The sequence below is a fragment of the Bufo bufo genome, chromosome 6 (genome assembly GCF_905171765.1).
Source record: "Bufo bufo chromosome 6, aBufBuf1.1, whole genome shotgun sequence".
NCBI lineage: Eukaryota > Metazoa > Chordata > Amphibia > Anura > Bufonidae > Bufo > Bufo bufo.
In genome coordinates, this window is record NC_053394.1 from 153,154,439 (window position 1) to 153,181,746 (window position 27,308).

At 44.9% G+C, this 27,308-nt stretch overlaps 1 protein-coding gene across 11 annotated transcripts in view; it reads right to left on the reverse strand.

The window, feature by feature from the left end:
• Window positions 1–27,308, reverse strand: part of ZMYND8 (zinc finger MYND-type containing 8) — a 125,272-nt gene that overhangs the window by 41,536 nt on the left and 56,428 nt on the right. For all 11 annotated transcript variants that reach the window (XM_040439055.1, XM_040439054.1, XM_040439053.1 and 8 more), the window contains 7 exons: window positions 16,845–16,981; window positions 11,683–11,901; window positions 11,077–11,190; window positions 7,284–7,376; window positions 6,776–6,863; window positions 2,977–3,032; window positions 1,882–1,959 (listed from right to left, as the gene is read on the reverse strand). In XM_040439055.1, the coding sequence (XP_040294989.1) occupies window positions 1,882–1,959; window positions 2,977–3,032; window positions 6,776–6,863; window positions 7,284–7,376; window positions 11,077–11,190; window positions 11,683–11,901; window positions 16,845–16,981 (785 nt within the window). The remainder of the gene's footprint in view (window positions 1–1,881; window positions 1,960–2,976; window positions 3,033–6,775; window positions 6,864–7,283; window positions 7,377–11,076; window positions 11,191–11,682; window positions 11,902–16,844; window positions 16,982–27,308) is intronic.

Consider the following 27,308-nt stretch of genomic DNA (forward strand, 5'->3'; position numbering starts at 1 on the left):
TGCCGGCCGCGGGGGCCCACCCCGCCGGCCGGAAGAGACAGGGACCCGGAATGGCGGTTTGCCGGCCGCGGGGGCCCGCCCCGCCGGCCGGAAGAGACTGGGACCCGGAATGGCGGTTTGCCGCCGGCTCGGCCGCACCGGAATATTAGTGCTGTCCGGAGGCGAGGCCTTACTCCACTGCAGCGTCCTGCACTCTCCGGTAAGGCCCAATGTGATCAGGCGAGATGGGGGGGGGGACCCAAAGACGGGGTGCCCGTGAGGAGAAGGCAGGCGACGGCTGACAGCCACTAGCTGCATGTACTATGAGGGCCAGGAAAAAAGGGGGGGGGAGGCAGGGAGCAGATTGCCGCTCTGCGGCACCCCAGGAGCCAGCCTAGGTCCAGCAGTAGTATGGGGGGTCAGGCACGCAGGAGACCATTGGGTGGGGGGTGGGGGACGTAGGGCTGGAGAAGCCACTCTCTTACCACAGCCGTCTTCACCCTCGGTCCATTCCAGCAGGGTCGCCCCTTCAGCTACTGGCACCGTAGTGGCAGGACGCTGGAAGAGGGACTTGGCGTGCGGGCGACCCTTGCGCTGGCGGGATGTGGGGGAGCGAGGCTGCCCTGATCCACCTTGCCTTCTGTGGGGGAGGCAGCAGTGCGGATGACCGGCACTGGCGCAGCTCAACCCCGGGAGAACAGAGAGGTCTAGTGCGACTCTGTTATCCCTGATGATCTGGAACAAAAAGAAATAAAAAAGTAAAAATCTAAAATTTAAACAAGGAGAAACCAGCCCTGCAGAGCAGGGAGTGTCTTGCCTCCTTGGACACTAAGCAAAAACTGGCTGCCTTTCTCTCCAGGCTGAGGGTATAGCTGTGGAGGAGGGGCTTAACAGCTTTCACTTAGTGTCACGCCTCCTATGGAGATGAGCTATACCCAAGGTCTTCTGTGTCCCCCAAGGAAACTGGGCGAGAAATATTGCTAACATTTCGCTTATCTATTTATTTATTTATTTTATTTGTTTTTTTAAGTTTAGTGTTTAGGGCTCTTTCACACTTGCGTTCTTGTCTTCCGGCATAGAGTTCCGTCGTCGGGACTCTATGCCGGAAGAATACTGATCAGGATTATCCTAATGCATTCTGAATGGAGAGTAATCCGTTCAGGATGCATCAGGATGTCTTCAGTTCCGGTACGGAACGTTTTTTGGCCGGAGAAAATACCGCAGCATGCTGCGCTTTTTGCTCCGGCCAAAAATCCTGAAGACTTGCCGCAAGGCCGGATCCGGGATCAATGCCCATTGAAAGGCATTGATCCGGATCCGGCCTTAAGCTAAACGTCGTTTCGGCGCATTGCCGCATCCGACATTTAGCTTTTTCTGAATAGTTACCATGGCTGCCGGGACGCTAAAGTCCTGGCAGCCATGGTAAAGTGTAGTGGGGAGCGGGGAGCAGTGTACTTACCGTCCGTGCGGGTCCCCGGGCGCTCCAGAGTGACGTCAGGGCGCCCCAAGCGCATGGATCACGTGATCACATGGATCACGTCATCCATGCGCATGGGGCGCTCTGACGTCATTCTGGAGCGCCCGGGGAGCCGCACGGACTGTAAGTATACCGCTCCCCCGCTCCCCGCTCCTACTATGGCAACCAGGACTTTAATAGCGTCCTGGGTGCCATAGTAACACTGAAAGCATTTGGAAGACGGTTCCGTCTTCAAATGCTTTCAGTACACTTGCGTTGTTACGGATCCGGCAGGCACCTCCGGCAACGGAAGTGCATGCCGGATCCCAACAACGCAAGTGTGAAAGAGGCCTTAGTTGAATATGATCATGAGGAATGCTGGTCAGTCATGCAGAGGTTAAAAGATGTGCGTGGAGATGGAGCATGCACAGGGACTGGATACTTACACACGGTTCACAAAACCAATTATCTCTTTTTTGGCAAGCAGCTAAATAACATTCAGGGCAGACTTCAATTTCATTCATCTGAAAAAGAGAAAACAGACATGTATACAAACAGCAGATTATTAAGACACTGAACAGACAGGGCAACATTTAATCCAGCGTTGTAAAAGGATCATTCTGACCCCGCTCTGGACATTATTAGTCAGTTCAGTTTATCTGCAAAAACTGTTCACTCAGTTCTCACTTTTACAGTGCAGCTGATGCATTTTCTTAGTATCGATAACGGATCAAATTCTTCAGCTACACAATTTAATCAATGAGGTCTCCAACATATTAATGTTGATGGACCATATTGCTACTACTAACATAACGAGCAAAAAAACTAATAAAATGTATCTCTAAAAGTGTCTGCACTGTTCTGTACATTTTCTACCTTGCAGCTACCAGCTCCAAACAGCAGACGGAGCAAGTTACACAGGTAGCTTTCAGAGCCACATTCCCTGCTAGGCCTCAGGCCGGGGGCGCAAACAGGAAGCCTTTAGGAAAGGCTGATGACACAGCAAACCCTGCTGATCCTGTTGATGCACATTGAGTTATCTGTATCTCTCACATTGATTGCATGTTCATTGTTAAAAGAAAATACGACTTCAACATCCTTAGTATTTACAGTGGGAAGACAAAGCACCTAACTTCTCCAGACTAATTTACTTACCATTCTTGTATCAGAATAATGTATTTCAAAAAAGTTTTTAATTAACAACTGAGCCATAAGTTACATCATAACTTCCATCTGTTACACCCTTACGTTTGTTACTCTCTATAATGGTGGGAAGAGGGGATAAAAACGAACTGCATTACCAGAAACTGTATTCTTTGTGGCAACTGAGCACAGTAAAAGGAAACGCTCAAGAAGGGCAAGAGTCAAGATTCCTGCTGCACCCTGTCCTATATATAGTGAAGGAAGCTCAGCATTCCAGAGAGGCCAACAGACTAGTATTCAGAGGATCCGTGTCAGGACAAAGACTCATAAGACCTTAAACTCCCAACATACACAAATGAAACATTACAGGCCAGCCACACGGCACTTTCTATTCTCACCTCATGTTCACATATCTTGATTATTACTTTTGCAGTTTGTGTTAATTTGTGATTTCCTGTGGACAAGAAACAGAAAGAAACAAATTAATCCTCACCACATATAGAAGCCAGTACAGGAAAGGTCATATGAGGCTGACACACTACAACTTCCAGCATGCTCTACAATGAAGACATCAGCTGTACTTTCATCTGGAACAGAGAGGGGAATAGTAGACTTATTATTTGCTGTTCACTGTCAGCACCAATACCAGAAGCACAACAAATTAACAAAATAAAGGTGTCTTAACGCGGTCCTGCCCGTTTTGTGGACCACAAAGGGTTTCTGTGTGCATGTGGCCACGCCACAAAAGATAGGACATGTCCTATCTTTGGCCACATCTTGCGGATTGCAGACCCATTCCAGCCTATGGGTCCGCACCGCCAAGCAGGGTGCACACAGTTGCTGTCTGTGCTTTTTTTGTGGATCCATGGTTCGTAGTCTGCAAAACGTACATGGCTGTGTGAATACACCCTAAACATCAGGAGATCCAACAACATTTGATATAAAAATAATAATATTATAAAATATTGTGCTCCACAAGTAGTAATTATGCTTTCTTCTTAAAGGGTTTCTGTCATGAGAAATAAGTTATGTAGCTAACTGACATTAGCGATGTGCTAATGTCAGCAGTACATAACAGTGTGCTTTATATCTCCCTGCCCGCCGCCGTTCTCTTAAAATGAAGACTTTTAAAATATGCTAATGAGCCTCTAAGTGCTATTTGGGCATTGCTTCAGCACCTAGAGGCTCAGTCTACGCACCCTTTGGCACGCCCAGGTTCAGTTGATTGACTTTCGAGTTCTTCTCAGTCTCCCGTAAATCCCACGCCTGCGCCATCTCGTTTAGTATTCGGCGCAGGCGCAGTGAATGAAGGATGCGCCCCTGCTGCTGACTTCCTTCGGCGCAGTGAGGAAGCCGGCCGCAGGAGCGCGTCCTTCACTCACTGCACCGAATACTAAACGAGACGGCGCAGGCGCGGGATTTACGGAACACTGAGGAGAACGTGAAGGTCAATCAACTGGACCTGGGGGTGCCAAATGGTGCCTAGACCGAGCTTCTAGGTGCTGAAGCAACGCCCTAATAGCACCTAGAGGCTCATTAGCATATTTTTAAAGTCTTTATTTTAAGAGAACGGTGTAAGTGCATCAAATTCATCACACTGCTGATTCTTGGACTCTAGGATTACCCTTAATTATCATTGTATTATGCTAAACCTTCACCTAATGATAAATATATGCTTCTCATCATTTTCGGAATTAAGTCATGCATTGATGTGCAGTCACAATTCTGTGTGTTGTCCACGGCAGCAGACTACAGTTTATCTACACTCCATGTGAACCAAAAGTTCTGCCTTACAGGGGTTTTCCCACAAAAAATATTCTACAGTTTCCAAACCAGCACCTGGATCTGAATTCTTTTCTAATTGCATACAATTAAAAATTTAGCATAGCCACTGAGTTATTCAATAAAATGTATCTGTATAGCACCACTTGCTGTTTTTTTCTTATTTCTTTGTCCAGCTCACTGAGATGGCCGCACATGCTCAGTTTCATCCTTCAACTGCCTCCTGAGCTGTGATAGGAAGAGCTGAGACACGCCCCCTGAGCTCCAGCAGAAGAGACACTCTCCTTGAGCTGTCAGCTTGATATAAATTTAACAGAGCAATGAATGGGGAGATCTCTGGATCCATGAGAGGTACAGGGCTGGTTCTACCTTTGTTAGAAAGAGACTGACATATCCTATATGATTTTTATTTTTTTAGATTAGCCATGGGATAACACCTTTAAGGCGCCCATACAGCATCAAAAGCGGTCTACAAACATTCGCCAGACAGCTATCTCTCCCGACTGCCCCATACATATACAAGCTTGGTGTGTGTGGTCCATGGGAAGGCTGGAGAAGGCAGCTGCCAGAGAACAAAAAAAGATCAGGAGAAAGAAAATCTATTCACCCCATCCTCTTCTCTTCAGTTGGGAAAGAGTAGGGAGCATCCCTTACACATTAGATAAAATGGATGACGGTAAACTAATATGCATTGGGGCCTTTAGTGGCACAGTTTTGAAATGCCACAATGCACTGCTCTGCATCAACGTTCAACGAAGCAACGTTCATTGGAATGAAGCTCTCAATGTGAGCAAAGTATTGAGACAGGATGAGGAATATTCCTAAACATAGTATGTAGGATATTTCTATGTGCAAACAATGCAGCATGGCGATTATAGGTGTCTTATAGATAAGGCTGATTTGGATTAAAGGGGTTGTCTCATCTCAGACAATGGCAGCATATCGCTAGGATATGCCCTCACTGTCTTATAGGTGCTGCGGGACCCACACCTAGATCGAGAATGGAGCCCTGCAAAGTGGTGGTAGGAGGGCTCCGGTCTGGCCACCACCATGCGCTCTCCTCATAGAAGTGAATGGGAACGCACCAAGCATGACCGCTCTCATTCACTTGCTCGGCTATTTTTGGCAGCACTATAGAAATGAATGGAGGGTGGCTGTGCATGTGCAGTGCGCCCTCCACCACTTTCATGGCTCCGTTTTCAATATAGGTGCGGGTCCCAGCGATATGCCCCCATTGTCTGAGGCGAAACAACCCCCTTTAAACTACTAAATGAAACACTTCTGGGTACAACTGCTGCAATGGATAAGACAGAATTCATAATCTTTCCCCCATCTTGTTCAACCCCCCCAACAGACCTATCTATCATGATCAATGGCTGCACACTCTCCCCAGTCAACAAAGCCCGCTGCCTTGGAGTGACCTTGAATTCTGCCTTTTCCTTCCGACCGCACATCCAAGCCCTTTCCACCACCTGCCGCCTCCAACTCAAAAACATCTCCCGCATCCGTCCTTTCCTTAACTTTGAATCTGCGAAAATGCTTGTACATGCCCTCATTATCTCCCGCCTAGACTACTGCAACATTCTCCTCTGTGGCCTTCCATCTAGCACCCCTCCAATCTATCCTCAACTCTGCTGCCCGACTAATCCACCTCTCCCCCTATTACTCCTCTGCCTCTCCCCTCTGCCAATCCCTTCACTGGCTCCCCATTGCCCAACGAATTCGCTTCAAAGTACTAACAAATACATACAAGGCCATCCATAACCTGTCCCCTCCCTACATCTCTGAGCTACTTTCCCGATACATCCCCACACGCACTCTCCGATCCTCACAAGACCTCCTTCTCTCCTCTCCTCTTATTGCCTCTTCCCACAATCGACTCCAAGATTTCTCCTGTGCATCCACTATACTCTGGAACTCGCTACCCCAACATATCAGACTCTCACCTACAGTGGAATCCTTCAAAAGAAACCTGAAAACCCACCTCTTCAGACAAGCCTACAACCCGTGACGCTGCTGCCTCTATACCGCCATGACCAACTTAACCCGCACCTACTGTGTCCTTCTCCCATACCATGTAGATTGTAAGCCCTCACGGGCAGGGCCCTCTCTCCTTCTGTACCAGTCTGTAACTCGTCTTGTTCCTGCTTAGTGCACTTGTCTGTATTATGTATGTGCACCCCTTATCATATGTACAGCGCTATGGAATGAATGGCGCTTTAATAATTAATAATAATAATCAATCATACACAGCCACAGACATGAAGGCTAATGCAGAATATCAATATAAAATTAACGCCTTTTCATCTGAATATGTATAAGTCACCCTCACTGATGTCTACAAGGCCCCAGACCATCTTCTCAGAAAATAAAATATTTAATGGCTTGACAACCTTAGAAATAAACATCACTTACCCCCATTGTATATAATGCAGTTATGCAATATCCATTTGGCATCTGCCAAGAAGGCTTCTGTGCAACCATACATTTTCTTTTTAACATTCTACAAAAAGGAGTAAAAAAAATAAAAAAAAATATTATTTACAGATGGAGAAATACAAAGCACAAGTGTAAGAGAAATAAGGTGGAATCAGCAGCTGAAATATGACTTAATACAGTATGGAAATCTTCAGTCACCAAGACAGACCCCTTTATGCTTGAATTAGAGAACACACACTCGTGAAGTAACCATGAAAGGGAGTTGTCAAATGTGACCCTTCCATGAGGCACCTCAGCCAATCAACAGAGCTGTAAAAGGTCACATGACACTTCCTCAAGTAAAAGTGTGAGATCTGCTTCTATGAAGTTAGGAGGAGGTGGTGGTGGGGAGTCAGGGGTTCTGGGGGTTTAACTTTTCGATGACAGTAAAAACAGTGGACAGCATTCACTGCGATGACCACACATGCAGGATACAGACACTGACCTTTTCTAGCGTACTGAGATCCATAGGATTAAATATATATTCTGCATAATCAGGATGCTGCTCCAATGACACCGGCTTCTGGAAGGGTTCTGTCTGTGAAATAAAATGGTCAATGTTAACATATAACTGCAGCCATGGACTGATAGATTTATACAGTACAAGGCAATAGAGCTGAGTGACCTCCACATAACACTGCCGAGGCTTCCTGGTCTCCTGCCTTCTAAATACCCAAGGTGCGTAGTCAGAAAATAATTTACAACCCTCTTTGCCAGCAGATATGGCTCAATCATTGCAGAATGAATTGCGCTGCATCTCTTCAATATGCTTTAACAACTTATTTTCCAGATTTGTTTTCTGTCAATGACTGGAAATACCCAAATTCAAGCGGTATTCTATTGTCAAGATCTCCGAGCTCCAATGGGGGGGTCTGACCATTGGGGCTCTGAGATCTTGACAACTTGACAATGAGGGGTCTCAAGAGTCCCTTTTCTTAATGGAGTGGTGGTGTGCATGGGGCTGACATGGACAGAGCTCCTTCACTCCCATAAAAATAAATGGAATGGTGGACCAACATTAACACTCAAAAAGGGGACATTGGGCTCCCTGGTTCATGGGATCATGCTAGTCCCAGCGATCTGCTATTTGTTGATAGGTGAAAAGGTTAAAAACTGATCTGACCTTACACTTTGACCAGACTAGACAATCCTGAACTACAGACTGTGGCATTTCATCTGCACGGATACATTGTAGCACACTCTCATTATTACCTATACTGATACACTGTAAAAAAAAAAAAAAAAAAAAAAAACATCAGCAATGTAGTGAATCTTTAAGTCTTTTTTATTTATTTCCATCAGTCTTGAAGCATTTCACAGAGTGACCCTGGGAAAGACATGTGCCAGGGACAGAGACACCCAATAACTGAGGGAACTCCCTGAGGCCTGCCAAAGTATCCTCACCTTTTTCATGTACTGTCTGGCAAATATATGTGCAGTATTATTACTGGGAGGCAAACTGTAATGTTAATTGAATTGACATCAGTTTATATTTTTGTACAGCTATAGGAAACCTCACACACAGACAGGGATTCTACACTGCGTGCAGAATTATTAGGCAAATGAGTATTTTGACCACATCATCCTCTTTATGCATGTTGTCTTACTCCAAGCTGTATAGGCTCGAAAGCCTACTACCAATTAAGCATATTAGGTGATGTGCATCTCTGTAATGAGAAGGGGTGTGGTCTAATGACATCAACACCCTATATTAGGTGTGCATAATTATTAGGCAACTTCCTTTCCTTTGGCAAAATGGGTCAAAAGAAGGACTTGACAGGCTCAGAAAAGTCAAAAATAGTGAGATATCTTGCAGAGGGATGCAGCACTCTTAAAGAGGACCTTTCACCGATTCTTACCCTATGAACTAAGTATACATACATGTGGAGCGGCGCCCGGGGATCTCTCTGCACTTACTATTATCCCCGGGCGCCGCTCCGTTCTCCTGCTATGTCCTCCGGTATCTCCGTTCCCTAAGTTATGGTAGGCGGAGTCTGCCCTAGCGCTGGCCAATCGCATTGCAGAGCTCACAGCCTGGGAGAAAATAACCTCCCAGGCTGTGAGCTCTGCGCTGCGATTGGCCAGCGCTAGGGCAGACTCCGCCTACCATAACTTAGGGACTGGTATCTCCGCCTACTATAACTTAGTGAGCGGAGATACCGGAGGGCATAGCAGGAGAACGGAGCGGCGCCCGGGGATAATAGTAAGTGCAGTGAGATCCCCGGGCGCCGCTCTACATATCTGTATAGTTAGTTCATAGGGTAAGAATCGGTGAAAGGTCCTCTTTAAAATTGCAAAGCTTCTGAAGCGTGATCATCGAACAATCAAGCGTTTCATTCAAAATAGTCAACAGGGTCGCAAGAAGCGTGTGGAAAAACCAAGGCGCAAAATAACTGCCCATGAACTGAGAAAAGTCAAGCGTGCAGCTGCCAAGATGCCACTTGCCACCAGTTTGGCCATATTTCAGAGCTGCAACATCACTGGAGTGCCCAAAAGCACAAGGTGTGCAATACTCAGAGACATGGCCAAGGTAAGAAAGGCTGAAAGACGACCACCACTGAACAAGACACACAAGCTGAAACGTCAAGACTGGGCCAAGAAATATCTCAAGACTGATTTTTCTAAGGTTTTATGGACTGATGAAATGAGAGTGAGTCTTGATGGGCCAGATGGATGGGCCCGTGGCTGGATTGGTAAAGGGCAGAGAGCTCCAGTCCGACTCAGACGCCAGCAAGGTGGAGGTGGAGTACTGGTTTGGGCTGGTATCATCAAAGATGAGCTTGTGGGGCCTTTTCGGGTTGAGGATGGAGTCAAGCTCAACTCCCAGTCCTACTGACAGTTTCTGGAAGACACCTTCTTCAAGCAGTGGTACAGGAAGAAGTCTGCATCCTTCAAGAAAAACATGATTTTAATGCAGGACAATGCTCCATCACACGCGTCCAAGTACTCCACAGCGTGGCTGGCAAGAAAGGGTATAAAAGAAGAAAATCTAATGACATGGCCTCCTTGTTCACCTGATCTGAACCCCATTGAGAACCTGTGGTCCATCATCAAATGTGAGATTTACAAGGAGGGAAAACAGTACACCTCTCTGAACAGTGTCTGGGAGGCTGTGGTTGCTGCTGCACGCAATGTTGATGGTGAACAGATCAAAACACTGACAGAATCCATGGATGGCAGGCTTTTGAGTGTCCTTGCAAAGAAAGGTGGCTATATTGGTCACGGATTTGTTTTTGTTTTGTTTTTGAATGTCAGAAATGTATATTTGTGAATGTTGAGATGTTATATTGGTTTCACTGGTAAAAATAAATAATTGAAATGGGTATATATTTGTTTTTTGTTAAGTTGCCTAATAAGTATGCACAGTAATAGTCACCTGCACACACAGATATCCCCCTAAAATAGCTAAAACTAAAAACAAACTAAAAACTACTTCCAAAAATATTCAGCTTTGATATTAATGAGTTTTTTGGGTTCATTGAGAACATGGTTGTTGTTCAATAATAAAATTAATCCTCAAAAATACAACTTGCCTAATAATTCTGCACTCCCTGTATATAACAGCTTATAAATTACAGAACAATAACATTGGAACTGATTTCACAGCAGCTCTGCAGTTAGCACTGTTGCTTTCAGCGATAGGTTCTTGAAAAAAAAACTAGGGCAGGCAACACCTGCATGGATTTTTTACATTTTCAGTTTTTTATCCCCCATTCCCTTATAAACTACAGATCCCTACTGATCGCTAGATAAGGAGACAAGATTGTGAGCTCCTGGGACAGGACTGAGGAGTGATAAACTCTGTATATAGCGATGCAGAATATGTTCACAAGGTACGAATGATGGCAGAGTGTCCCAGTCATTTTCACCACTTCGGCCTGCTATGTGACAGTCCTGTCCATACAGCTCACCTCTGTGTTATCATCATGGTGCACATTATACTGATGTCAGGAAACCAGCAGATTGCAGCTATGAGGAAGACAACACTAAGTCAGCTGCTGAAATGCGTTAGTGAAGCCAGATATCAGTGGAGTTCCACACGTTTAGACCATCGTCGATTCCCACACTGAAGTCGCTGTGGCCCTTCGTAAAGGGGTCTGATCAACCTTGAGGCATAGCTGGGGATTCCCACAACTGGAAACCTCCAAATTCCCTTCAAGCCACAAGGACACCCAGGTAGAGGTAATCATAGGTACAAAATGTCAGAATGTATTTAGGGCTCACAGAGGCAGACTTACCCCCGGCTGTTTCATCTTCTGGAGAGCAAATTTCAGCAGGTACGAAAGCTGCTCTATGGTCAACATAGTCATTGCTTTACTCTGTGTCTCTATGCATTCTGCAACTGTGATTTTCTGGAGATAGAAGACACATCACCAGTAAAGAATAAAGACACTGCAGCTGAGGTTCCCATAGATTGTGTTCTAGGAAATTCACTATATATTCTTTAAGTCCCAGCTACTACACGACTACAACGTTTCTGTGATGCCACTATATTTGCAATCACCCAAGAGGCTGTGCTCTCAGACCCTTCCACCCCATTGTCCCAGTGACACCACCTGCGTGCTAGGGGCCTGATCTGATCACTATCAGAGAAGAAAAGAATTGCTGAATACTTAAAGGATTCTGAGCACTCCCAATTTTCAGAAGCTCCCCACATCTAGGAATACACCATCCAATCATCAGTCTGTGACATTGGATGAAAAGCTAGAAATAGGTATGGAGAATTTACAAAGGGTTCTCTATGAATTACAAGTGTTCAGGCCTATGCTACCCCCTCCACTTAATATGTGAAGTGACATGTGGGTAAGCAAGGTCCACTGAGCCGGGAACACGTGGAGCCTCACCTCACACTCAGGACAAAACCAGTCACCCTCAGGCTCAGCAGTCAGTTTCAGACACTTAGCATGATAAACTCTGGGGCAGAGCTCACAGCATAGGACTTGACCTTCCCGGTGACAAACCCAGCAGTAGAAGTCATTGCGGCCGTCCTGCGGTACAACATCAACAGGGTCTGTGGTGAGTGGCTGCTTCATATAGTAAAACGGACCATGTCTTAGCTCTGACTGAAATGTAGGCAAGAGAGACAGGATTGGGTTCAAAACACATGTACATGGACGAGTGACCACAAGAAAAAGCTCAATGTGCAATCAGCAAAGCAAAAGTAAAACAATAAAAATGAACACAAGACACAAGCAAATATACAATGTACATTGCCTGAATGAGCAGAAAGTGGGGGCACAACAACTCTACATGCATTATTTCTGCATGCACTGAAAGGTCCCACAGGACGGACACTGTTCATCATACAGTGAGGAACAGAAGTATTTGAACACCCTGCGATTTTGCAAGTTCTCCCACTTAGAAATCATGGATGGGTCTGAAATTCACATTGTAGGTGCAGAGAGACAGAATAAAAAATAAAAAAAATTATAATTCAGGAAATTGTATGATTTTTAAAGAATTTGTCTTGCACTGCTGAACATAAGTATTTAAACACCTGAGAAAATCAGTGTTAATATTTGGTACAGAAGCCTTTGTTTGCAATTACAGAGGTCAAACGTTTCCTGTAGTTCTTGACCAGGTTTGCACACACTGCAACAGGGATTTTGGCCTAATCCTCCACACAGATCTCCTCTAGATCTGTCAGGTTTCGGGGCTGTCGCTGAGCAACACAGAGTTTCAGTTCCTTCCAAAGATGTTATATTGGATTTAGGTCTGGAGACTGGCTAGACCACTCCAGAACCTTGATATGCTTCTTACGGAGCCACTCCTTGGTTATCCTGGCTGTGTGCTTCGGGTCGTTGTCATGTTGGAAGACCCAGCCACGACCCATCTTCAATGCTCTGACTAAGGGAAGGAGGTGGTTGCTCAAAATCTCACAATAAATGGCCCCATTCATCCTCTCCTTAATACAGTACAGTCGTCCTGTCCCCTTCGCAGAAAAGCACCCCCAAAGCATGATGTTACCACCCCCATGCTTCACAGTAGGGATGGTGTTCTTGGGATGCAACTCATTCTTCTTTTTCCTCCAAACACGACGAGTGAAGTTTAGACCAAAAAGTTCTACTTTGGTCTCATCTGACCACAAGACTTTCTCCCATGCCTCCTCTGGATCATCCAGATGGTCATTGGCAAACTTCAGACGGGCCTGGACATGTGATGACTTGAGCAGGAACCTTCCGTGCAAGGCATGACGGCGTAGTGTTCTACCAACAGTGACCTTTGAAACTGTAGTCCCAGCTCTCTTCATGTCATTGACCAGCTCCTCCCTTGTAGTTCTGGGCTGATTCCTCACCTTTCTTATCAGTGATACCCAACGAGGTAAAATATTGCATGGAGCCCCAGTCTGAGGGAGGCTGACAGTCGTCTTTAGCCTCTTCCATTTTCTAACAATTGCTCCAACAGTTTATGTATTTTCACCAAGCTGCTTGGCAATTGCCCCGTAGCCCTTTCCAGCCTTGTGGAGGTCCACAATTTTGTCTCTGGTGTCTTTCGACAGCTCTTTGGTCTTGCCCATGGTAGTAGTTGGCGTCTGACTGATTGTGGGGTGGACAGGTGTCTTTAAAGGATAACTGTCGTATTATAATTTTTTTTTGGAGTATTGGATTGTGGTGATTAATATCACCTTGGTGGCCCTATTTCAACTTTTCACTCTGTATTCAATTACCCCTTAATTCCACATTTTTGTTCCCTGTACTGCCTACTTTTACCTGAGCTTAAAATAGGGTTGCTAGGCATGGTCCGTCTATCTGTTGATAGACGGAGCATGCAGAAGCAGGCTGCGTGCAAGGTCACATTACTGACAGCCAGGGACTGTAAGTAAATGATTAATACCCAGGTCCTCCCCAGCAGCTGATAACAGTGCCTGGGCTGTGTGCACTTCTCCCTGTCCCTGCGCTTGGTGGCAGACGCTCCCTCACTCAGCAGAGCTGGAGAATGCAGAGTTGAAGCAGCGCACAACAGGGCAGAGATCTGCCATCTGCTCAGTGTATAAATGAAAGCAACATGTGGTGCAGGAGATTAACCCTTTAGGGGGGAGTCCTCTGGTTACTGACACTTTTGGGGGGCTATTGTTACTGGCTAGTGAGGGCAGGCGGGATTAGCCTCAGGGTGAGGGCAGTGGCGGCCATCTTAACTGAATCGTGAAATTGCAGTTTTATGCAGACTGGTTGCTAAGGGCTGAATCTTATTAAATATGGGGTAAGTCGGTCTAATAGTAACTGATTCTGGAATATCATGTTATTAGTAACTACATATATGAAAATTGAAATTGGGGTCTAAATGTGAGTTATCCTTTAAAGAGCTCAGACAGGTGCTACTAAGTTAGATTAATGAGTGGAGTAGTGGTGGACCTTTTAAAGGCACAGTAACAGGTACAGTATTTGAGAGCCAGAATTCTTGCTGTTTCTCAGGTGTTCAAATACTTATGGTCAGCAGTGCAAGACAAATAAATTCCTTAAAAATCATACAATGTGATTTCCTGAATTATTTTTTTTTTTATTCTGTTTCAGAGTGGAAATGCACCTATGAATTTCAGACCCCTCCATGATTTCTAAGTGGGAGAACTTGCAAAATCGCAGGGTGTTCAAATACTTCTGTTCCTCACTGTATATCTCAATGCGGAGGTGATGGCAGTCCTTTGACTATACTGTTACACCGAGAGCTTAAACTGTTAAGTTTATTATTGTATGGCATGAGTCCTTTCTGCGTGCAGAGTAAATCTGCTCAGAATGGAGTTGTATGTGCGTTTATTACTACACTATTGTGACTATTATACATAGCGAGCGATTCTTCAATTCATTTCAGCAGCTAGTATGAAAGCAGTAGTAAATGCAAAGCAAAAAAATAATATGAAAGCTTTATCTTCCCATGCTAGTACAGCGTGTTTCATGCGACCACCATCATGAATCAGTTAGAGGCAGAGTTCAAGTTTCAATAATTAGAGGGTAATTACTGGCTTCTTTATACATAGGGTTTATATATGCATGTCTATACTTGCACAGGTGATTATAACATTACACAGCATAGAATTTGGCAACTTTTTTACATTTAGGAGCCTAGAAAGTTGTGAGGGTGCAGCAATGGATGCCATATTGGCTGTCAAACAGTTTTGTAGACACAGGACTAGGAAATGGCTGGACAGAATTTTTTAACATTCTTTAAGGCAATAAGAGGACAAATTCCGGGCTTGGATATTAACTTGGGTGCGGGAGCTTCATCTCAGTCAGGCAGTGTACAAATAAAATACAATAAAAGCAGCAATGCAGCAAATTATGTAGAAGGCAAAAACACAGAAATCAAATCATCCTCTCTTCACTATGGGTTTATGTCTGGTTACACAAACAGCAGAGTCCTAGGCAACGCTGCACACAAATCTCCCCAGCCCATGTGCATTCAAAGGGTGATAGATCCATGATGGCTGTCACAGTAAGGATTAGTTTTCAGACTTTGCCTCTCTGCTTTCATTGGATATTTACAAAAATTGTTGATTTGTTATTTTTGTTCGGTCTGCAACAATGGGATGTGTATAAAGAATCCAAGAGTAAGGGTACTTTCACACTTTCGTTGTGAAGATTCGGCAGGCAGCTTTGTCGCCGGAACTGCCTGCCGGATCCGGAAATCAGTGCGCAAACGGATAGCATTTGTAGACAGATCCGTCTAACAAATGCATTTCAATGGAAAATAATGTCGGATTCGGCATTCCGGAAAGTGTTCCGGAATTTTGGACGGAGAAAATACTGCAGCATGCTGCGGTATTTTCTCCGGCCACATACCGTACAGTGACTGAATTGAAGACATCCTGATGCATACTGGACAGATTGCTCTCTATTAAGAATGCATTAGGATAAAACTGATCAGTTCTTTTCCGGTATAGAGCCCCTAGGACGGAACTCAATACCGGAAAAGAATAACGCTACTGTGAAAGTACCCTTAGGCCAGTTACACACAAGTATGTTTGGTTGAGGAAAAGCGCCACGTGTGATGGCCACATTTCCTGACCCAGCACTGCTCCTCTGACACAGTCAGACCCACAATGCTTAAGTTATTTTGATGCTGCGAGTTCGGTCTGGGACATGAAAGAGTGCCAAAAGAACATCCTCAAAAGTTGGCCATATTTGGAGGAAGACACATGGAGTGTTACAGGACATTCACACAGCCGTATTCAAGATGTATTATTCGTCCATACTATTCACAAGTGTCATGGCCCAACCGCAGGTTTAACTTACCCGAACTCACAGCCTCATTGGGATTTATGATCCTGTGAGTTCAGGTCAGTTAAACCCACAGTCGGGCTGTGACACATGCAAGTAATACTGTCAGACAATATATCCGGAACATGTTTGTGTGAACAGCCTATTAAAGGGGTTATCCGAGAGTATATGTTCCCCCATATGCCGGGCCTCCCACATTAAATACACATCCTGTGTCGGAGGGGGAGGGGGGGCGGGTTAAAAACAAAACAAGTCCGATTACAATGATGCTCTCCAAAACACAGATCTATCCTGGTTATATAAACATTGTAACCCAATGTTCTGATCTCCAACGGTTTCAACTCCAATCCACATGAGGGAGTAAGTCGCCAGGACATCCCACAGGTCATGAATGGACTACTGCCATACAATGACCATGAACGGAGTGTAATGTCTACTTATCACAAGAACAAGGTAATGGAGAGGTAGGTATATGGCATACAATTATGTATGCCCAGAAAATCAGGCTAAATAATGTCATGGTACAGAGAAGAGCAAGAATCTAATCCCACTTAGTATCAGGACATGAATATCGGCCAGTTCACGTGGCAAGGCTAGTGTTGTCACAGATTCAGTAATGCAACGCACAAACATTTGCCAACGAAAATGGCAGCAAGAGATAGTTAACCAATTAATGACTTTTAAATCTAGTTCCCAGTGATTGTTGGTTGTGTCACTATGAGGGAGTGGGAACACAGAACAGTCAGTGAAGGACACAGTAAAGGTACATCAGAAGTTGCGCACATTCTCCATACCTGGTCTTTGTTGTGACTGTTCAACATTCCTGGTTTCTTCTTCTTTTTACTTGGGCTGCCGGATACATCTTGAGGAGAGTGCCCATTGGATGAGTGCTGAGGGCTGGAAATCTTCCTTTTCTGCCCTGAGCCTGGGTCTAAAATAAAACAACTGAGTTTATATCACTATCTGAGAGCCGCACCCAAGATATACAGATTTATTCCTAAAAAGCCAGGCTGTGCACCCCAGAACATGGAAGGAATAGAGAAGAAACTAAACATTAAAAGAAAGGGGTGGTAACAAGTTGAAGGGGGGGGGGGGGGGGGGGGGGTACCTGCACAGTCTGAAAAAGGCAGCACAGATTGATAAGAGTCAGACTGTGCATATACACACCCCCAACTGGTAACCACCCCTCTGTACCCTTACTGCAGACTGCTGGAATTTCATTTATAACTTTTGTACAAATAATAAAGGAATGACACAAAATAGAGACATAAGAATGAAGCTATTAAAACAGGCATGTCAGGAGTGGTGAAAGGTCCTCTTTAACCACCTCAGCCCCCAGTGCTTAAACACCCTGAAAGACCAGGCCACTTTTTACACTTCTGACCTACACTACTTTCACCGTTTATTGCTCGGTCATGCAACTTACCACCCAAATGAATTTTACCTCCTTTTCTTCTCACTAATAGAGCTTTCATTTGGTGGTATTTCATTGCTGCTGACATTTTTACTTTTTTTGTTATTAATCGAAATTTAACGATTTTTTTGCAAAAAAATGACATTTTTCACTTTCAGTTGTAAAATTTTGCAAAAAAAACGACATCCATATAGAAATTTTGCTCTAAATTTATAGTTCTACATGTCTTTGATAAAAAAAAAATGTTTGGGTAAAAAAAAAATGGTTTGGGTAAAAGTTATAGCGTTTACAAACTATGGTACAAAAATGTGAATTTCCGCTTTTTGAAGCAGCTCTGACTTTCTGAGCACCTGTCATGTTTCCTGAGGTTCTACAATGCCCAGACAGTACAAACACCCCACAAATGACCCCATTTCTGAAAGTACACACCCTAAGGTATTCGCTGATGGGCATAGTGAGTTCAAAGAACTTTTTATTTTTTGTCACAAGTTAGCGGAAAATGATGATTTTTTTTTTTTTTTTTTTTTTTCCTTACAAAGTCTCATATTCCACTAACTTGTGACAAAAAATAAAAACTTCTATGAACTCACTATGCCCATCAGCGAATACCTTGGGGTCTCTTCTTTCCAAAATGGGGTCACTTGTGGGGTAGTTATACTGCCCTGGCATTCTAGGGGCCCAAATGTGTGGTAAGGAGTTTGAAATCAAATTCAGGAAAAAATGACCTGTGAAATCCGAAAGGTGCTCTTTGGAATATGGGCCCCTTTGCCCACCTAGGCTGCAAAAAAGTGTCACACATCTGGTATCTCCGTACTCAGGAGAAGGTGGGGAATGTGTTTTGGGGTGTCATTTTATATATACCCATGCTGGGTGAGAGAAATATCTTGGCAAAAGACAACTTTTCCCATTTTTTTATACAAAGTTGTCATTTGACCAAGATATTTATCTCACCCAGCATGGGTATATGTAAAAAGACACCCCAAAACACATTCCTCAACTTCTCCTGAGTACGGGGATACCAGATGTGTGACACTTTTTTGCAGCCTAGGTGGGCAAAGGGGCCCATATTCCAAAGAGCACCTTTCGGATTTCACTCCTCATTTTTTCCTGAATTTGATTTCAAACTCCTTACCACACATTTGGGCCCCTAGAATACCAGGGCAGTATAACTACCCCACAAGTGACCCCATTTTGGAAAGAAGACACCCCAAGGTATTCCGTGAGGGGCATGGCGAGTTCCTAGAATTTTTTATTTTTTGTCACAAGTTAGTGGAAAATGATGATTTTTTTTTTTTTTTTTTTTTTTTCATACAAAGTCTCATATTCCACAAACTTGTGACAAAAAATAAAAACTTCCATGAACTCACTATGCCCATCAGCGAATACCTTGGGGTCTCTTCTTTCCAAAATGGGGTCACTTGTGTGGTAGTTATACTGCCCTGGCATTCTAGGGGCCCAAATGTGTGGTAAGTAGGTAAATGACCTGTGAAATCCGAAAGGTGCTCTTTGGAATGTGGGCCCCTTTGCCCACCTAGGCTGCAAAAAAGTGTCACACATCTGGTATCTCTGTATTCAGGAGAAGTTGAGGAATGTGTTTTGGGGTGTCTTTTTACATATACCCATGCTGGGTGAGATAAATATCTTGGTCAAATGCCAACTTTGTATAAAAAAAATGGGAAAAGTTGTCTTTTGCCAAGATATTTCTCTCACCCAGCATGGGTATATGTAAAATGACACCCCAGAACACATTCCCCAACTTCTCCCGATTACGGAGATACCAGATGTGTGACACTTTTTTGCAGCCGAGGTGGGCAAAGGGGCCCATATTCAAAAGAGCACCTTTCGGATTTCACAGGTCATTTTTTACAGAATTTGATTTCAAACTCCTTACCACACATTTGGGCCCCTAGAATGCCAGGGCAGTATAACTACCCCACAAGTGACCCCATTTTGGAAAGAAGAGACCCCAAGGTATTCGCTGATGGGCAAAGTGAGTTCATGGAAGTTTTTATTTTTTGTCACAAGTTAGTGGAATATGAGACTTTGTATGAAAAAAAAAAAAAAAAAAAAAATAAGCATTTTCCACTAACTTGTGACAAAAAATAAAAAATTCTAGGAACTCGCCATGCCCCTCACAGAATACCTTGGGGTGTCTTCTTTCCAAAATGGGGTCACTTGTGGGGTAGTTATACTGCCCTGGCATTTTCCAGGGGCCCTAATGTGTGGTAAGTAGGTAAATGACCTGTGAAATCCTAAAGGTGCTCTTTGGAATATGGGCCCCTTTGCCCACCTAGGCTGCAAAAAAGTGTCACACATGTGGTATCGCCGTATTCAGGAGAAGTTGGGGAATGTGTTTTGGGGTGTCATTTTACATATACCCATGCTGGGTGAGAGAAATATCTTGGCAAAAGACAACTTTTCCCATTTTTTTATACAAAGTTGGCATTTGACCAAGATATTTCTCTCACCCAGCATGGGTATATGTAAAATGACACCCCAAAACACATTCCCCAACTTCTCCTGAGTACGGCGATACCAGATGTGTGACACTTTTTTGCAGCCTAGATGCGCAAAGGTGCCCAAATTCCTTTTAGGAGGGCATTTTTAGACATTTGGATACCAGACTTCTTCTCACGCTTTGGGGCCCCTAGAATGCCAGGGCAGTATAAATACCCCACATGTGACCCCATTTTGGAAAGAAGACACCCCAAGGTATTCAATGAGGGGCATGGCGAGTTCATAGAAATTTTTTTTTTTTGGCACAAGTTAGCGGAAATTGATATTTTTAATTTTTTTCTCACAAAGTCTCCCGTTCCGCTAACTTGGGACAAAAATTTCAATCTTTCATGGACTCAATATGCCCCTCACGGAATACCTGGGGGTGTCTTCTTTCCGAAATGGGGTCACATGTGGGGTATTTATACTGCCCTGGCATTCTAGGGGCCCTAAAGCGTGAGAAGAAGTCTGGAATATAAATGTCTAAAAAATTTTACGCATTTGGATTCCGTGAGGGGTATGGTGAGTTCATGTGAGATTTTATTTTTTGACACAAGTTAGTGGAATATGAGACTTTGTAAGAAAAAAAAAAAAAAATTCTGCTAACTTGGGCCAAAAAAATATCTGAATGGAGCCTTACAGAGGGGTGCTAAATGACAGGGGGGTGATAAATGACAGGGGGGTGATCAATGACAGGGGGGTGATCAATGACAGGGGGGTGATCAGGGAGTCTATATGGGGTGATAACCACAGTCATTGATCACGCCCGTGTAAGGCTTCATTCAGACGTCCGGATGCGTTTTGCGGATCCGATCCATCTATCAGTGCATCCGTAAAAATCATGCGGACATCTGAATGGAGCTTTACAGGGGGGTAATCAATGACAGGGGGGTGATCAATGACAGGGGGGTGATCAGGGAGTCTATATGGGGTGATCACCACAGTCATTGATCATGCCCCTGTAAGGCTTCATTCAGACGTCCGGATGCGTTTTGCGGATCGGATCCATCTATCAGTGCATCCGTAAAAATCATGCGGACATCTGAATGGAGCTTTACAGGGGGGTAATCAATGACAGGGGGGTGATCAATGACAGGGGGGTGATCAGGGAGTCTATATGGGGTGATCACCACAGTCATTGATCATGCCCCTGTAAGGCTTCATTCAGACGTCCGGATGCGTTTTGCGGATCGGATCCATCTATCAGTGCATCCGTAAAAATCATGCGGACATCTGAATGGAGCTTTACAGGGGGGTAATCAATGACAGGGGGGTGATCACCACAGTCATTGATCATGCCCCTGTAAGGCTTCATTCAGACGACCGGATGCGTTTTGCGGATCCGATCCATGTATCAGTGCATCCGTAAAAATCATGCGGACATCTGAATGGAGCTTTACAGGGGGGTGATCAGGGAGTCTATATGGGGTGATCACCACAGTCATTGATCATGCCCCTGTAAGGCTTCATTCAGACGTCCGGATGCGTTTTGCGGATCCGATCCATCTATCAGTGCATCCGTAAAAATCATGCGGACATCTGAATGGAGCTTTACAGGGGGGTAATCAATGACAGGGGGGTAATCAATGACAGGGGGGTGATCAGGGAGTCTATATGGGGTGATCACCACAGTCATTGATCATGCCCCTGTAAGGCTTCATTCAGACGTCCGGATGCGTTTTGCGGATCCGATCCATCTATCAGTGCATCCGTAAAAATCATGCGGACATCTGAATGGAGCTTTACAGGGGGGTAATCAATGACAGGGGGGTGATCACCACAGTCATTGATCATGCCCCTGTAAGGCTTCATTCAGACGACCGGATGCGTTTTGCGGATCCGATCCATGTATCAGTGCATCCGTAAAAATCATGCGGACATCTGAATGGAGCTTTACAGGGGGGTAATCAATGACAGGGGGGTAATCAATGACAGGGGGGTGATCAGGGAGTCTATATGGGGTGATCACCACAGTCATTGATCACGCCCCTGTAAGGCTTCATTCAGACGTCCGGATGCGTTTTGCGGATCCGATCCATCTATCAGTGGATCCGTAAAAATCATGCGGACGTCTGAATGGAGCTTTACAGGGGGTTGATCAATGACAGGGGGGTAATCAATGACAGGGGGGTGATCAGGGAGTCTATATGGGGTGATCAGGGGTGATTAGGGGTGATCAGGGGCTAATAAGGGGTTAATAAGTGATGGGGGGGGGGGTGTAGTGTAGTGTAGTGGTGCTTGGTGCTACTTTACTGAGCTACCTGTGTCCTCTGGTGGTCGATCCAAACAAAGGGGACCACCAGAGGACCAGGTAGCAGGTATATTAGACGCTGTTATCAAAACAGCGTCTAATATACCTGTTAGGGGTTAAAAAAAACACATCTCCAGCCTGCCAGCGAACGATCGCCGCTGGCAGGCTGGAGATCAACTCTCTTACCTTCCGTTCCTGTGAGCGCGCGCGCCTGTGTGCGCGCGTTCACAGGAAATCTCGCGTCTCGCGAGATGACGCGTATATGCGTGACTGTGCGCAGCGCTGCCACCTCCGGAACGCGATCCTGCGTTAGGCGGTCCGGAGGTGGTTAAAGAATAACTGTCATATTTTTTTTTTGGGGAGTATTGGATTGTGGTGATTAATATCACCTTGGTGGCCCTATTTCAACTTTTCACTCTGTATTCAATTACCCCTTAATTCCACATTTTTGTTCCCTGTACTGCCTACTTTTACCTGTGCTTAAAATAGGGTTGCAAAACAGATTGCAGGGTCACATTACTGACAGCCAGGGACTGTAAGTAAAAGATTAAAGCCAGGTCCTCCCCAGCAGCTGATAACAGTGCCTGGGCTGTGTGCACTTCTCCCTGTCCCTGCGCTTGGCAGACGCTCCCTCTCTCAGCAGAGCTGGAGAATGCAGAGTTGCAGAGTTTGTGCTGCAGGAGATTAACCCTTTAGGGGGGAGGGCTCTGGTTACTGACACTTTTGGGGGGCTATTGTTACTGGCTAGTGAGGGCAGGAGGGATTAGCCTCAGGGTGAGGGCAGTGGCGGCCATCTTAACTGAATAGTGAAATTGCAGTTTTATGCAGACTGGTTGCCAAGGGCTGAATCTTATTAACCACCTCAGCCCCCAGTGCTTAAACACCCTGAAAGACCAGGCCACTTTTTACACTTCTGACCTACACTACTTTCACCGTTTATTGCTCGGTCATGCAACTTACCACCCAAATGAATTTTACCTCCTTTTCTTCTCACTAATAGAGCTTTCATTTGGTGGTATTTCATTGCTGCTGACATTTTTACTTTTTTTGTTATTAATCGAAATTTAACGATTTTTTTTGCAAAAAAATGACATTTTTCACTTTCAGTTGTAAAATTTTGCAAAAAAAAACGAGATCCATATATAAATTTTGCTCTAAATTTATTGTTCTACATGTCTTCGATAAAAAAAAAATGTTTGGGTAAAAAAAAAAATAGTTTGGGTAAAAGTTATAGCGTTTACAAACTATGGTACAAAAATGTGAATTTCCGCTTTTTGAAGCAGCTCTGACTTTCTGAGCACCTGTCATGTTTCCTGAGGTTCTACAATGCCCAGACAGTACAAACACCCCACAAATGACCCCATTTCGGAAAGTACACACCCTAAGGTATTCGCTGATGGGCATAGTGAGTTCATAGAACTTTTTATTTTTTGTCACAAGTTAGCGGAAAATGATGATTTTTTTTTCTTACAAAGTCTCATATTCCACTAACTTGTGACAAAAAATAAAAATTTCTATGAACTCACTATGCCCATCACGAAATACCTTGGGGTGTCTTCTTTCCAAAATGGGGTCACTTGTGGGGTAGTTATACTGCCCTGGCATTCTAGGGGCCTAAATGTGTGGTAAGGAGTTTGAAATCAAATTCTGTAAAAAATGACCTGTGAAATCCGAAAGGTGCTCTTTGGAATGTGGGCCCCTTTGCCCACCTAGGCTGCAAAAAAGTGTCACACATCTGGTATCTCCGTACTCAGGAGAAGTTGGGGAATGTGTTTTGGGGTGTCATTTTACATATACCCATGCTGGGTGAGAGAAATATCTTGGCAAAAGACAACTTTTCCCATTTTTTTATACAAAGTTGGCATTTGACCAAGATATTTCTCTCACCCAGCATGGGTATATGTAAAATGACACCCCAAAACACATTCCCCAACTTCTCCTGAGTACGGCGATACCAGATGTGTGACACTTTTTTGCAGCCTAGATGCGCAAAGGTGCCCAAATTCCTTTTAGGAGGGCATTTTTAGACATTTGGATACCAGACTTCTTCTCACGCTTTGGGGCCCCTAGAATGCCAGGGCAGTATAAATACCCCACATGTGACCCCATTTTGGAAAGAAGACACCCCAAGGTATTCAATGAGGGGCATGGCGAGTTCATAGAATTTTTTTTTTTTTGGCACAAATATGCCCCTCACGGAATACCTGGGGGTGTCTTCTTTCCGAAATGGGGTCACATGTGGGGTATTTATACTGCCCTGGCATTCTAGGGGCCCTAAAGCGTGAGAAGAAGTCTGGAATATAAATGTCTAAAAAATTTTACGCATTTGGATGCCGTGAGGGGTATGGTGAGTTCATGTGAGATTTTATTTTTTTGACACAAGTTAGTGGAATATGAGACTTTGTAAGAAAAAAAAAAAAATAATTCCGCTAACTTGGGCCAAAAAAATGTCTGAATGGAGCCTTACAGAGGGTGATCAATGACAGGGGGGTGATCAATGACAGGGGGAGTGATCAATGACAGGGGTGGTGATCAATGACAGGGGTGGTGATCAGAGAGTCTATATGGGGTGATAACCACAGTCATTGATCACGCCCCTGTAAGGCTTCATTCAGACGTCCGTATGCGTTTTGCGGATCCGATCCATCTATCAGTGGATCCGTAAAAATCATGCGGACATCTGAATGGAGCTTTACAGGGGGTTGATCAATGACAGGGGTGTAATCAATGACAGGGGGGTGATCAGGGAGTCTATATGGGGTGATAACCACAGTCATTGATCACGCCCCTGTAAGGCTTCATTCAGACGTCCGTATGCGTTTTGCGGATCCGATCCATCTATCAGTGGATCCGTAAAAATCATGCGGACATCTGAATGGAGCTTTACAGGGGGTTGATCAATGACAGGGGTGTAATCAATGACAGGGGGGTGATCAGGGAGTCTATATGGGGTGATAACCACAGTCATTGATCACGCCCCTGTAAGGCTTCATTCAGACGTCCGTATGCGTTTTGCGGATCCGATCCATCTATCAGTGGATCCGTAAAAATCATGCGGACATCTGAATGGAGCTTTACAGGGGGTTGATCAATGACAGGGGTGTAATCAATGACAGGGGGTGATCAGGAAGTCTATATGGGGTGATCAGGGGCTAATAAGGGGTTAATAAGTGACGGGGGGGGGGTGTAGTGTAGTGTAGTGGTGCTTGGTGCTACTTTACTGAGCTACCTGTGTCCTCTGGTGGTCGATCCAAACAAAGGGGACCATCAGAGGACCAGGTAGCAGGTATATTAGACGCTGTTATCAAAACAGCGTCTAATATACCTGTTAGGGGTTAAAAAAAACACATCTCCAGCCTGCCAGCGAACGATCGCCGCTGGCAGGCTGGAGATCAACTCTCTTACCTTCCGTTCCTGTGAGCGCGCGCGCATGTGTGCGCGCGTTCACAGGAAGTCTCGGCTCGCGCGAGATGACGCGTATATGCGTGACTCTGCGCAGGGCTGCCACCTCCGGAACGCGAATCTGCGTTAGGCGGTCCGGAGGTGGTTACAGGGAGTCTGTCACCAGATTTTGACCTTATAGACCGCTTACATAGCGCTCTAGCATAGCAGTCTATGATTCTAATGGTACCTTTGAAGTTTTCTTGTGAAGTTCCCCCAAGCCAAAAACTGACTTTTATTCATATGTAAATTAGGGCTTGCAAGTGTCCAGGGGCGGCGTTCACCTCGTTGGTGCCCAGGCTGTTCTGCCTCTTTTCGTCATATCCCCGCCCCAGCCTCTTCCTCTGCCGGGCTCGCTCTTCATTTGCGTCCTTCTCTGCAGAGAGATCCTGCTCCTGCGCTATCCATAGCTTTGCCGGGGCATGTGCACTGCGATGCCCATTGTGGGATCTCGCTGCAGAGAACTTGAGAAGGAGGATGCAGAGGAAGAGGCTGGGGCGGGGATATGACGAAAAGAGGCAGAACAGCCTGGGCACCAACGATGTGAACGCCACCCCTGGGCACTTGCGAGCCCTAATTTACATATGAATAAAAGTCAGTTTTTGCCTTGGGGGAACTTCACAAGAAAACATCAAACAAGGTACCATTAGAATCATAGACTGCTATGCTAGAGCGCTATGTAAGCGGTCTATAAAAGGTCAAAATCTGGTGACAGACTCCCTTTAAATATGGGGTAAATCAGTCTAATAGTAACTGATTCTGGAATATCATGTTATTAGTAACTACATATATGAAAATAGAAATTAGGGTCTAAATGTGACAGTTATCCTTTAATGTTACATGTCACCACCTATATTTAAAAAATGTAGACCATATTTTATGCTTTATGTGACGCACCAAATGATAAGACACATCCCGGGGTTTAGAGCAGAAAAATAAGAAAAAATATTTTTCATCAGACCTGAACTGAGGATCTGATATTAGAACCCCAAATCAGAGGCTCACATGAGACCCCCATATCAGAATCTCAGTTCAGACCCCTATCAGACTTCCAGGCCAGACCCCTATCAGACCTCAGAGCAGAGATTAAATAAAGAACCTCTCCTGCTCCACGCTCCTTCAGTCACGCTCCTTGTCTTCTCCAGCCTGCGCTGCACTATTACATGACTGTGTACTCTGTCAGGACCTGCAGCGCAGCCTCAGGGAAGATGAGTATTGGCAGTGCTCACAGCGCTTCACCCACTACCCGCACTTAATGCATACTAGTTCCATAATGGAAGTGCTCACTAGTATTCACATTATAAAGGTGTCATTTTCACCCCTCTTGAGTGGAAAAAAGTGTGTCTTATAAAGCGAAAAATACTGCAATCCTGCAATTTTCACACTGGCCACTAGGTCATGATTTTCTGTTCTATACAGGTAAGGGGGCGAAGAGCAGCGGATTGTCGGACAGGAGGCGTTCCTTTCAGATAGTCTGCTTTCTGTTCAGTGAAGGAGGCCGCTGCATGGGATCTCCTTCACAGTATGATGACGAGGGATCACTATAGTGATTCCTTGTCCCCGTACAGGATCATTGTTTCTAGGCAGCAGATCACTGATTAGACAGCACGATCTGCTGTCCAGAAGCCATGATCGGTGGTGCCAGCAAGAATGACA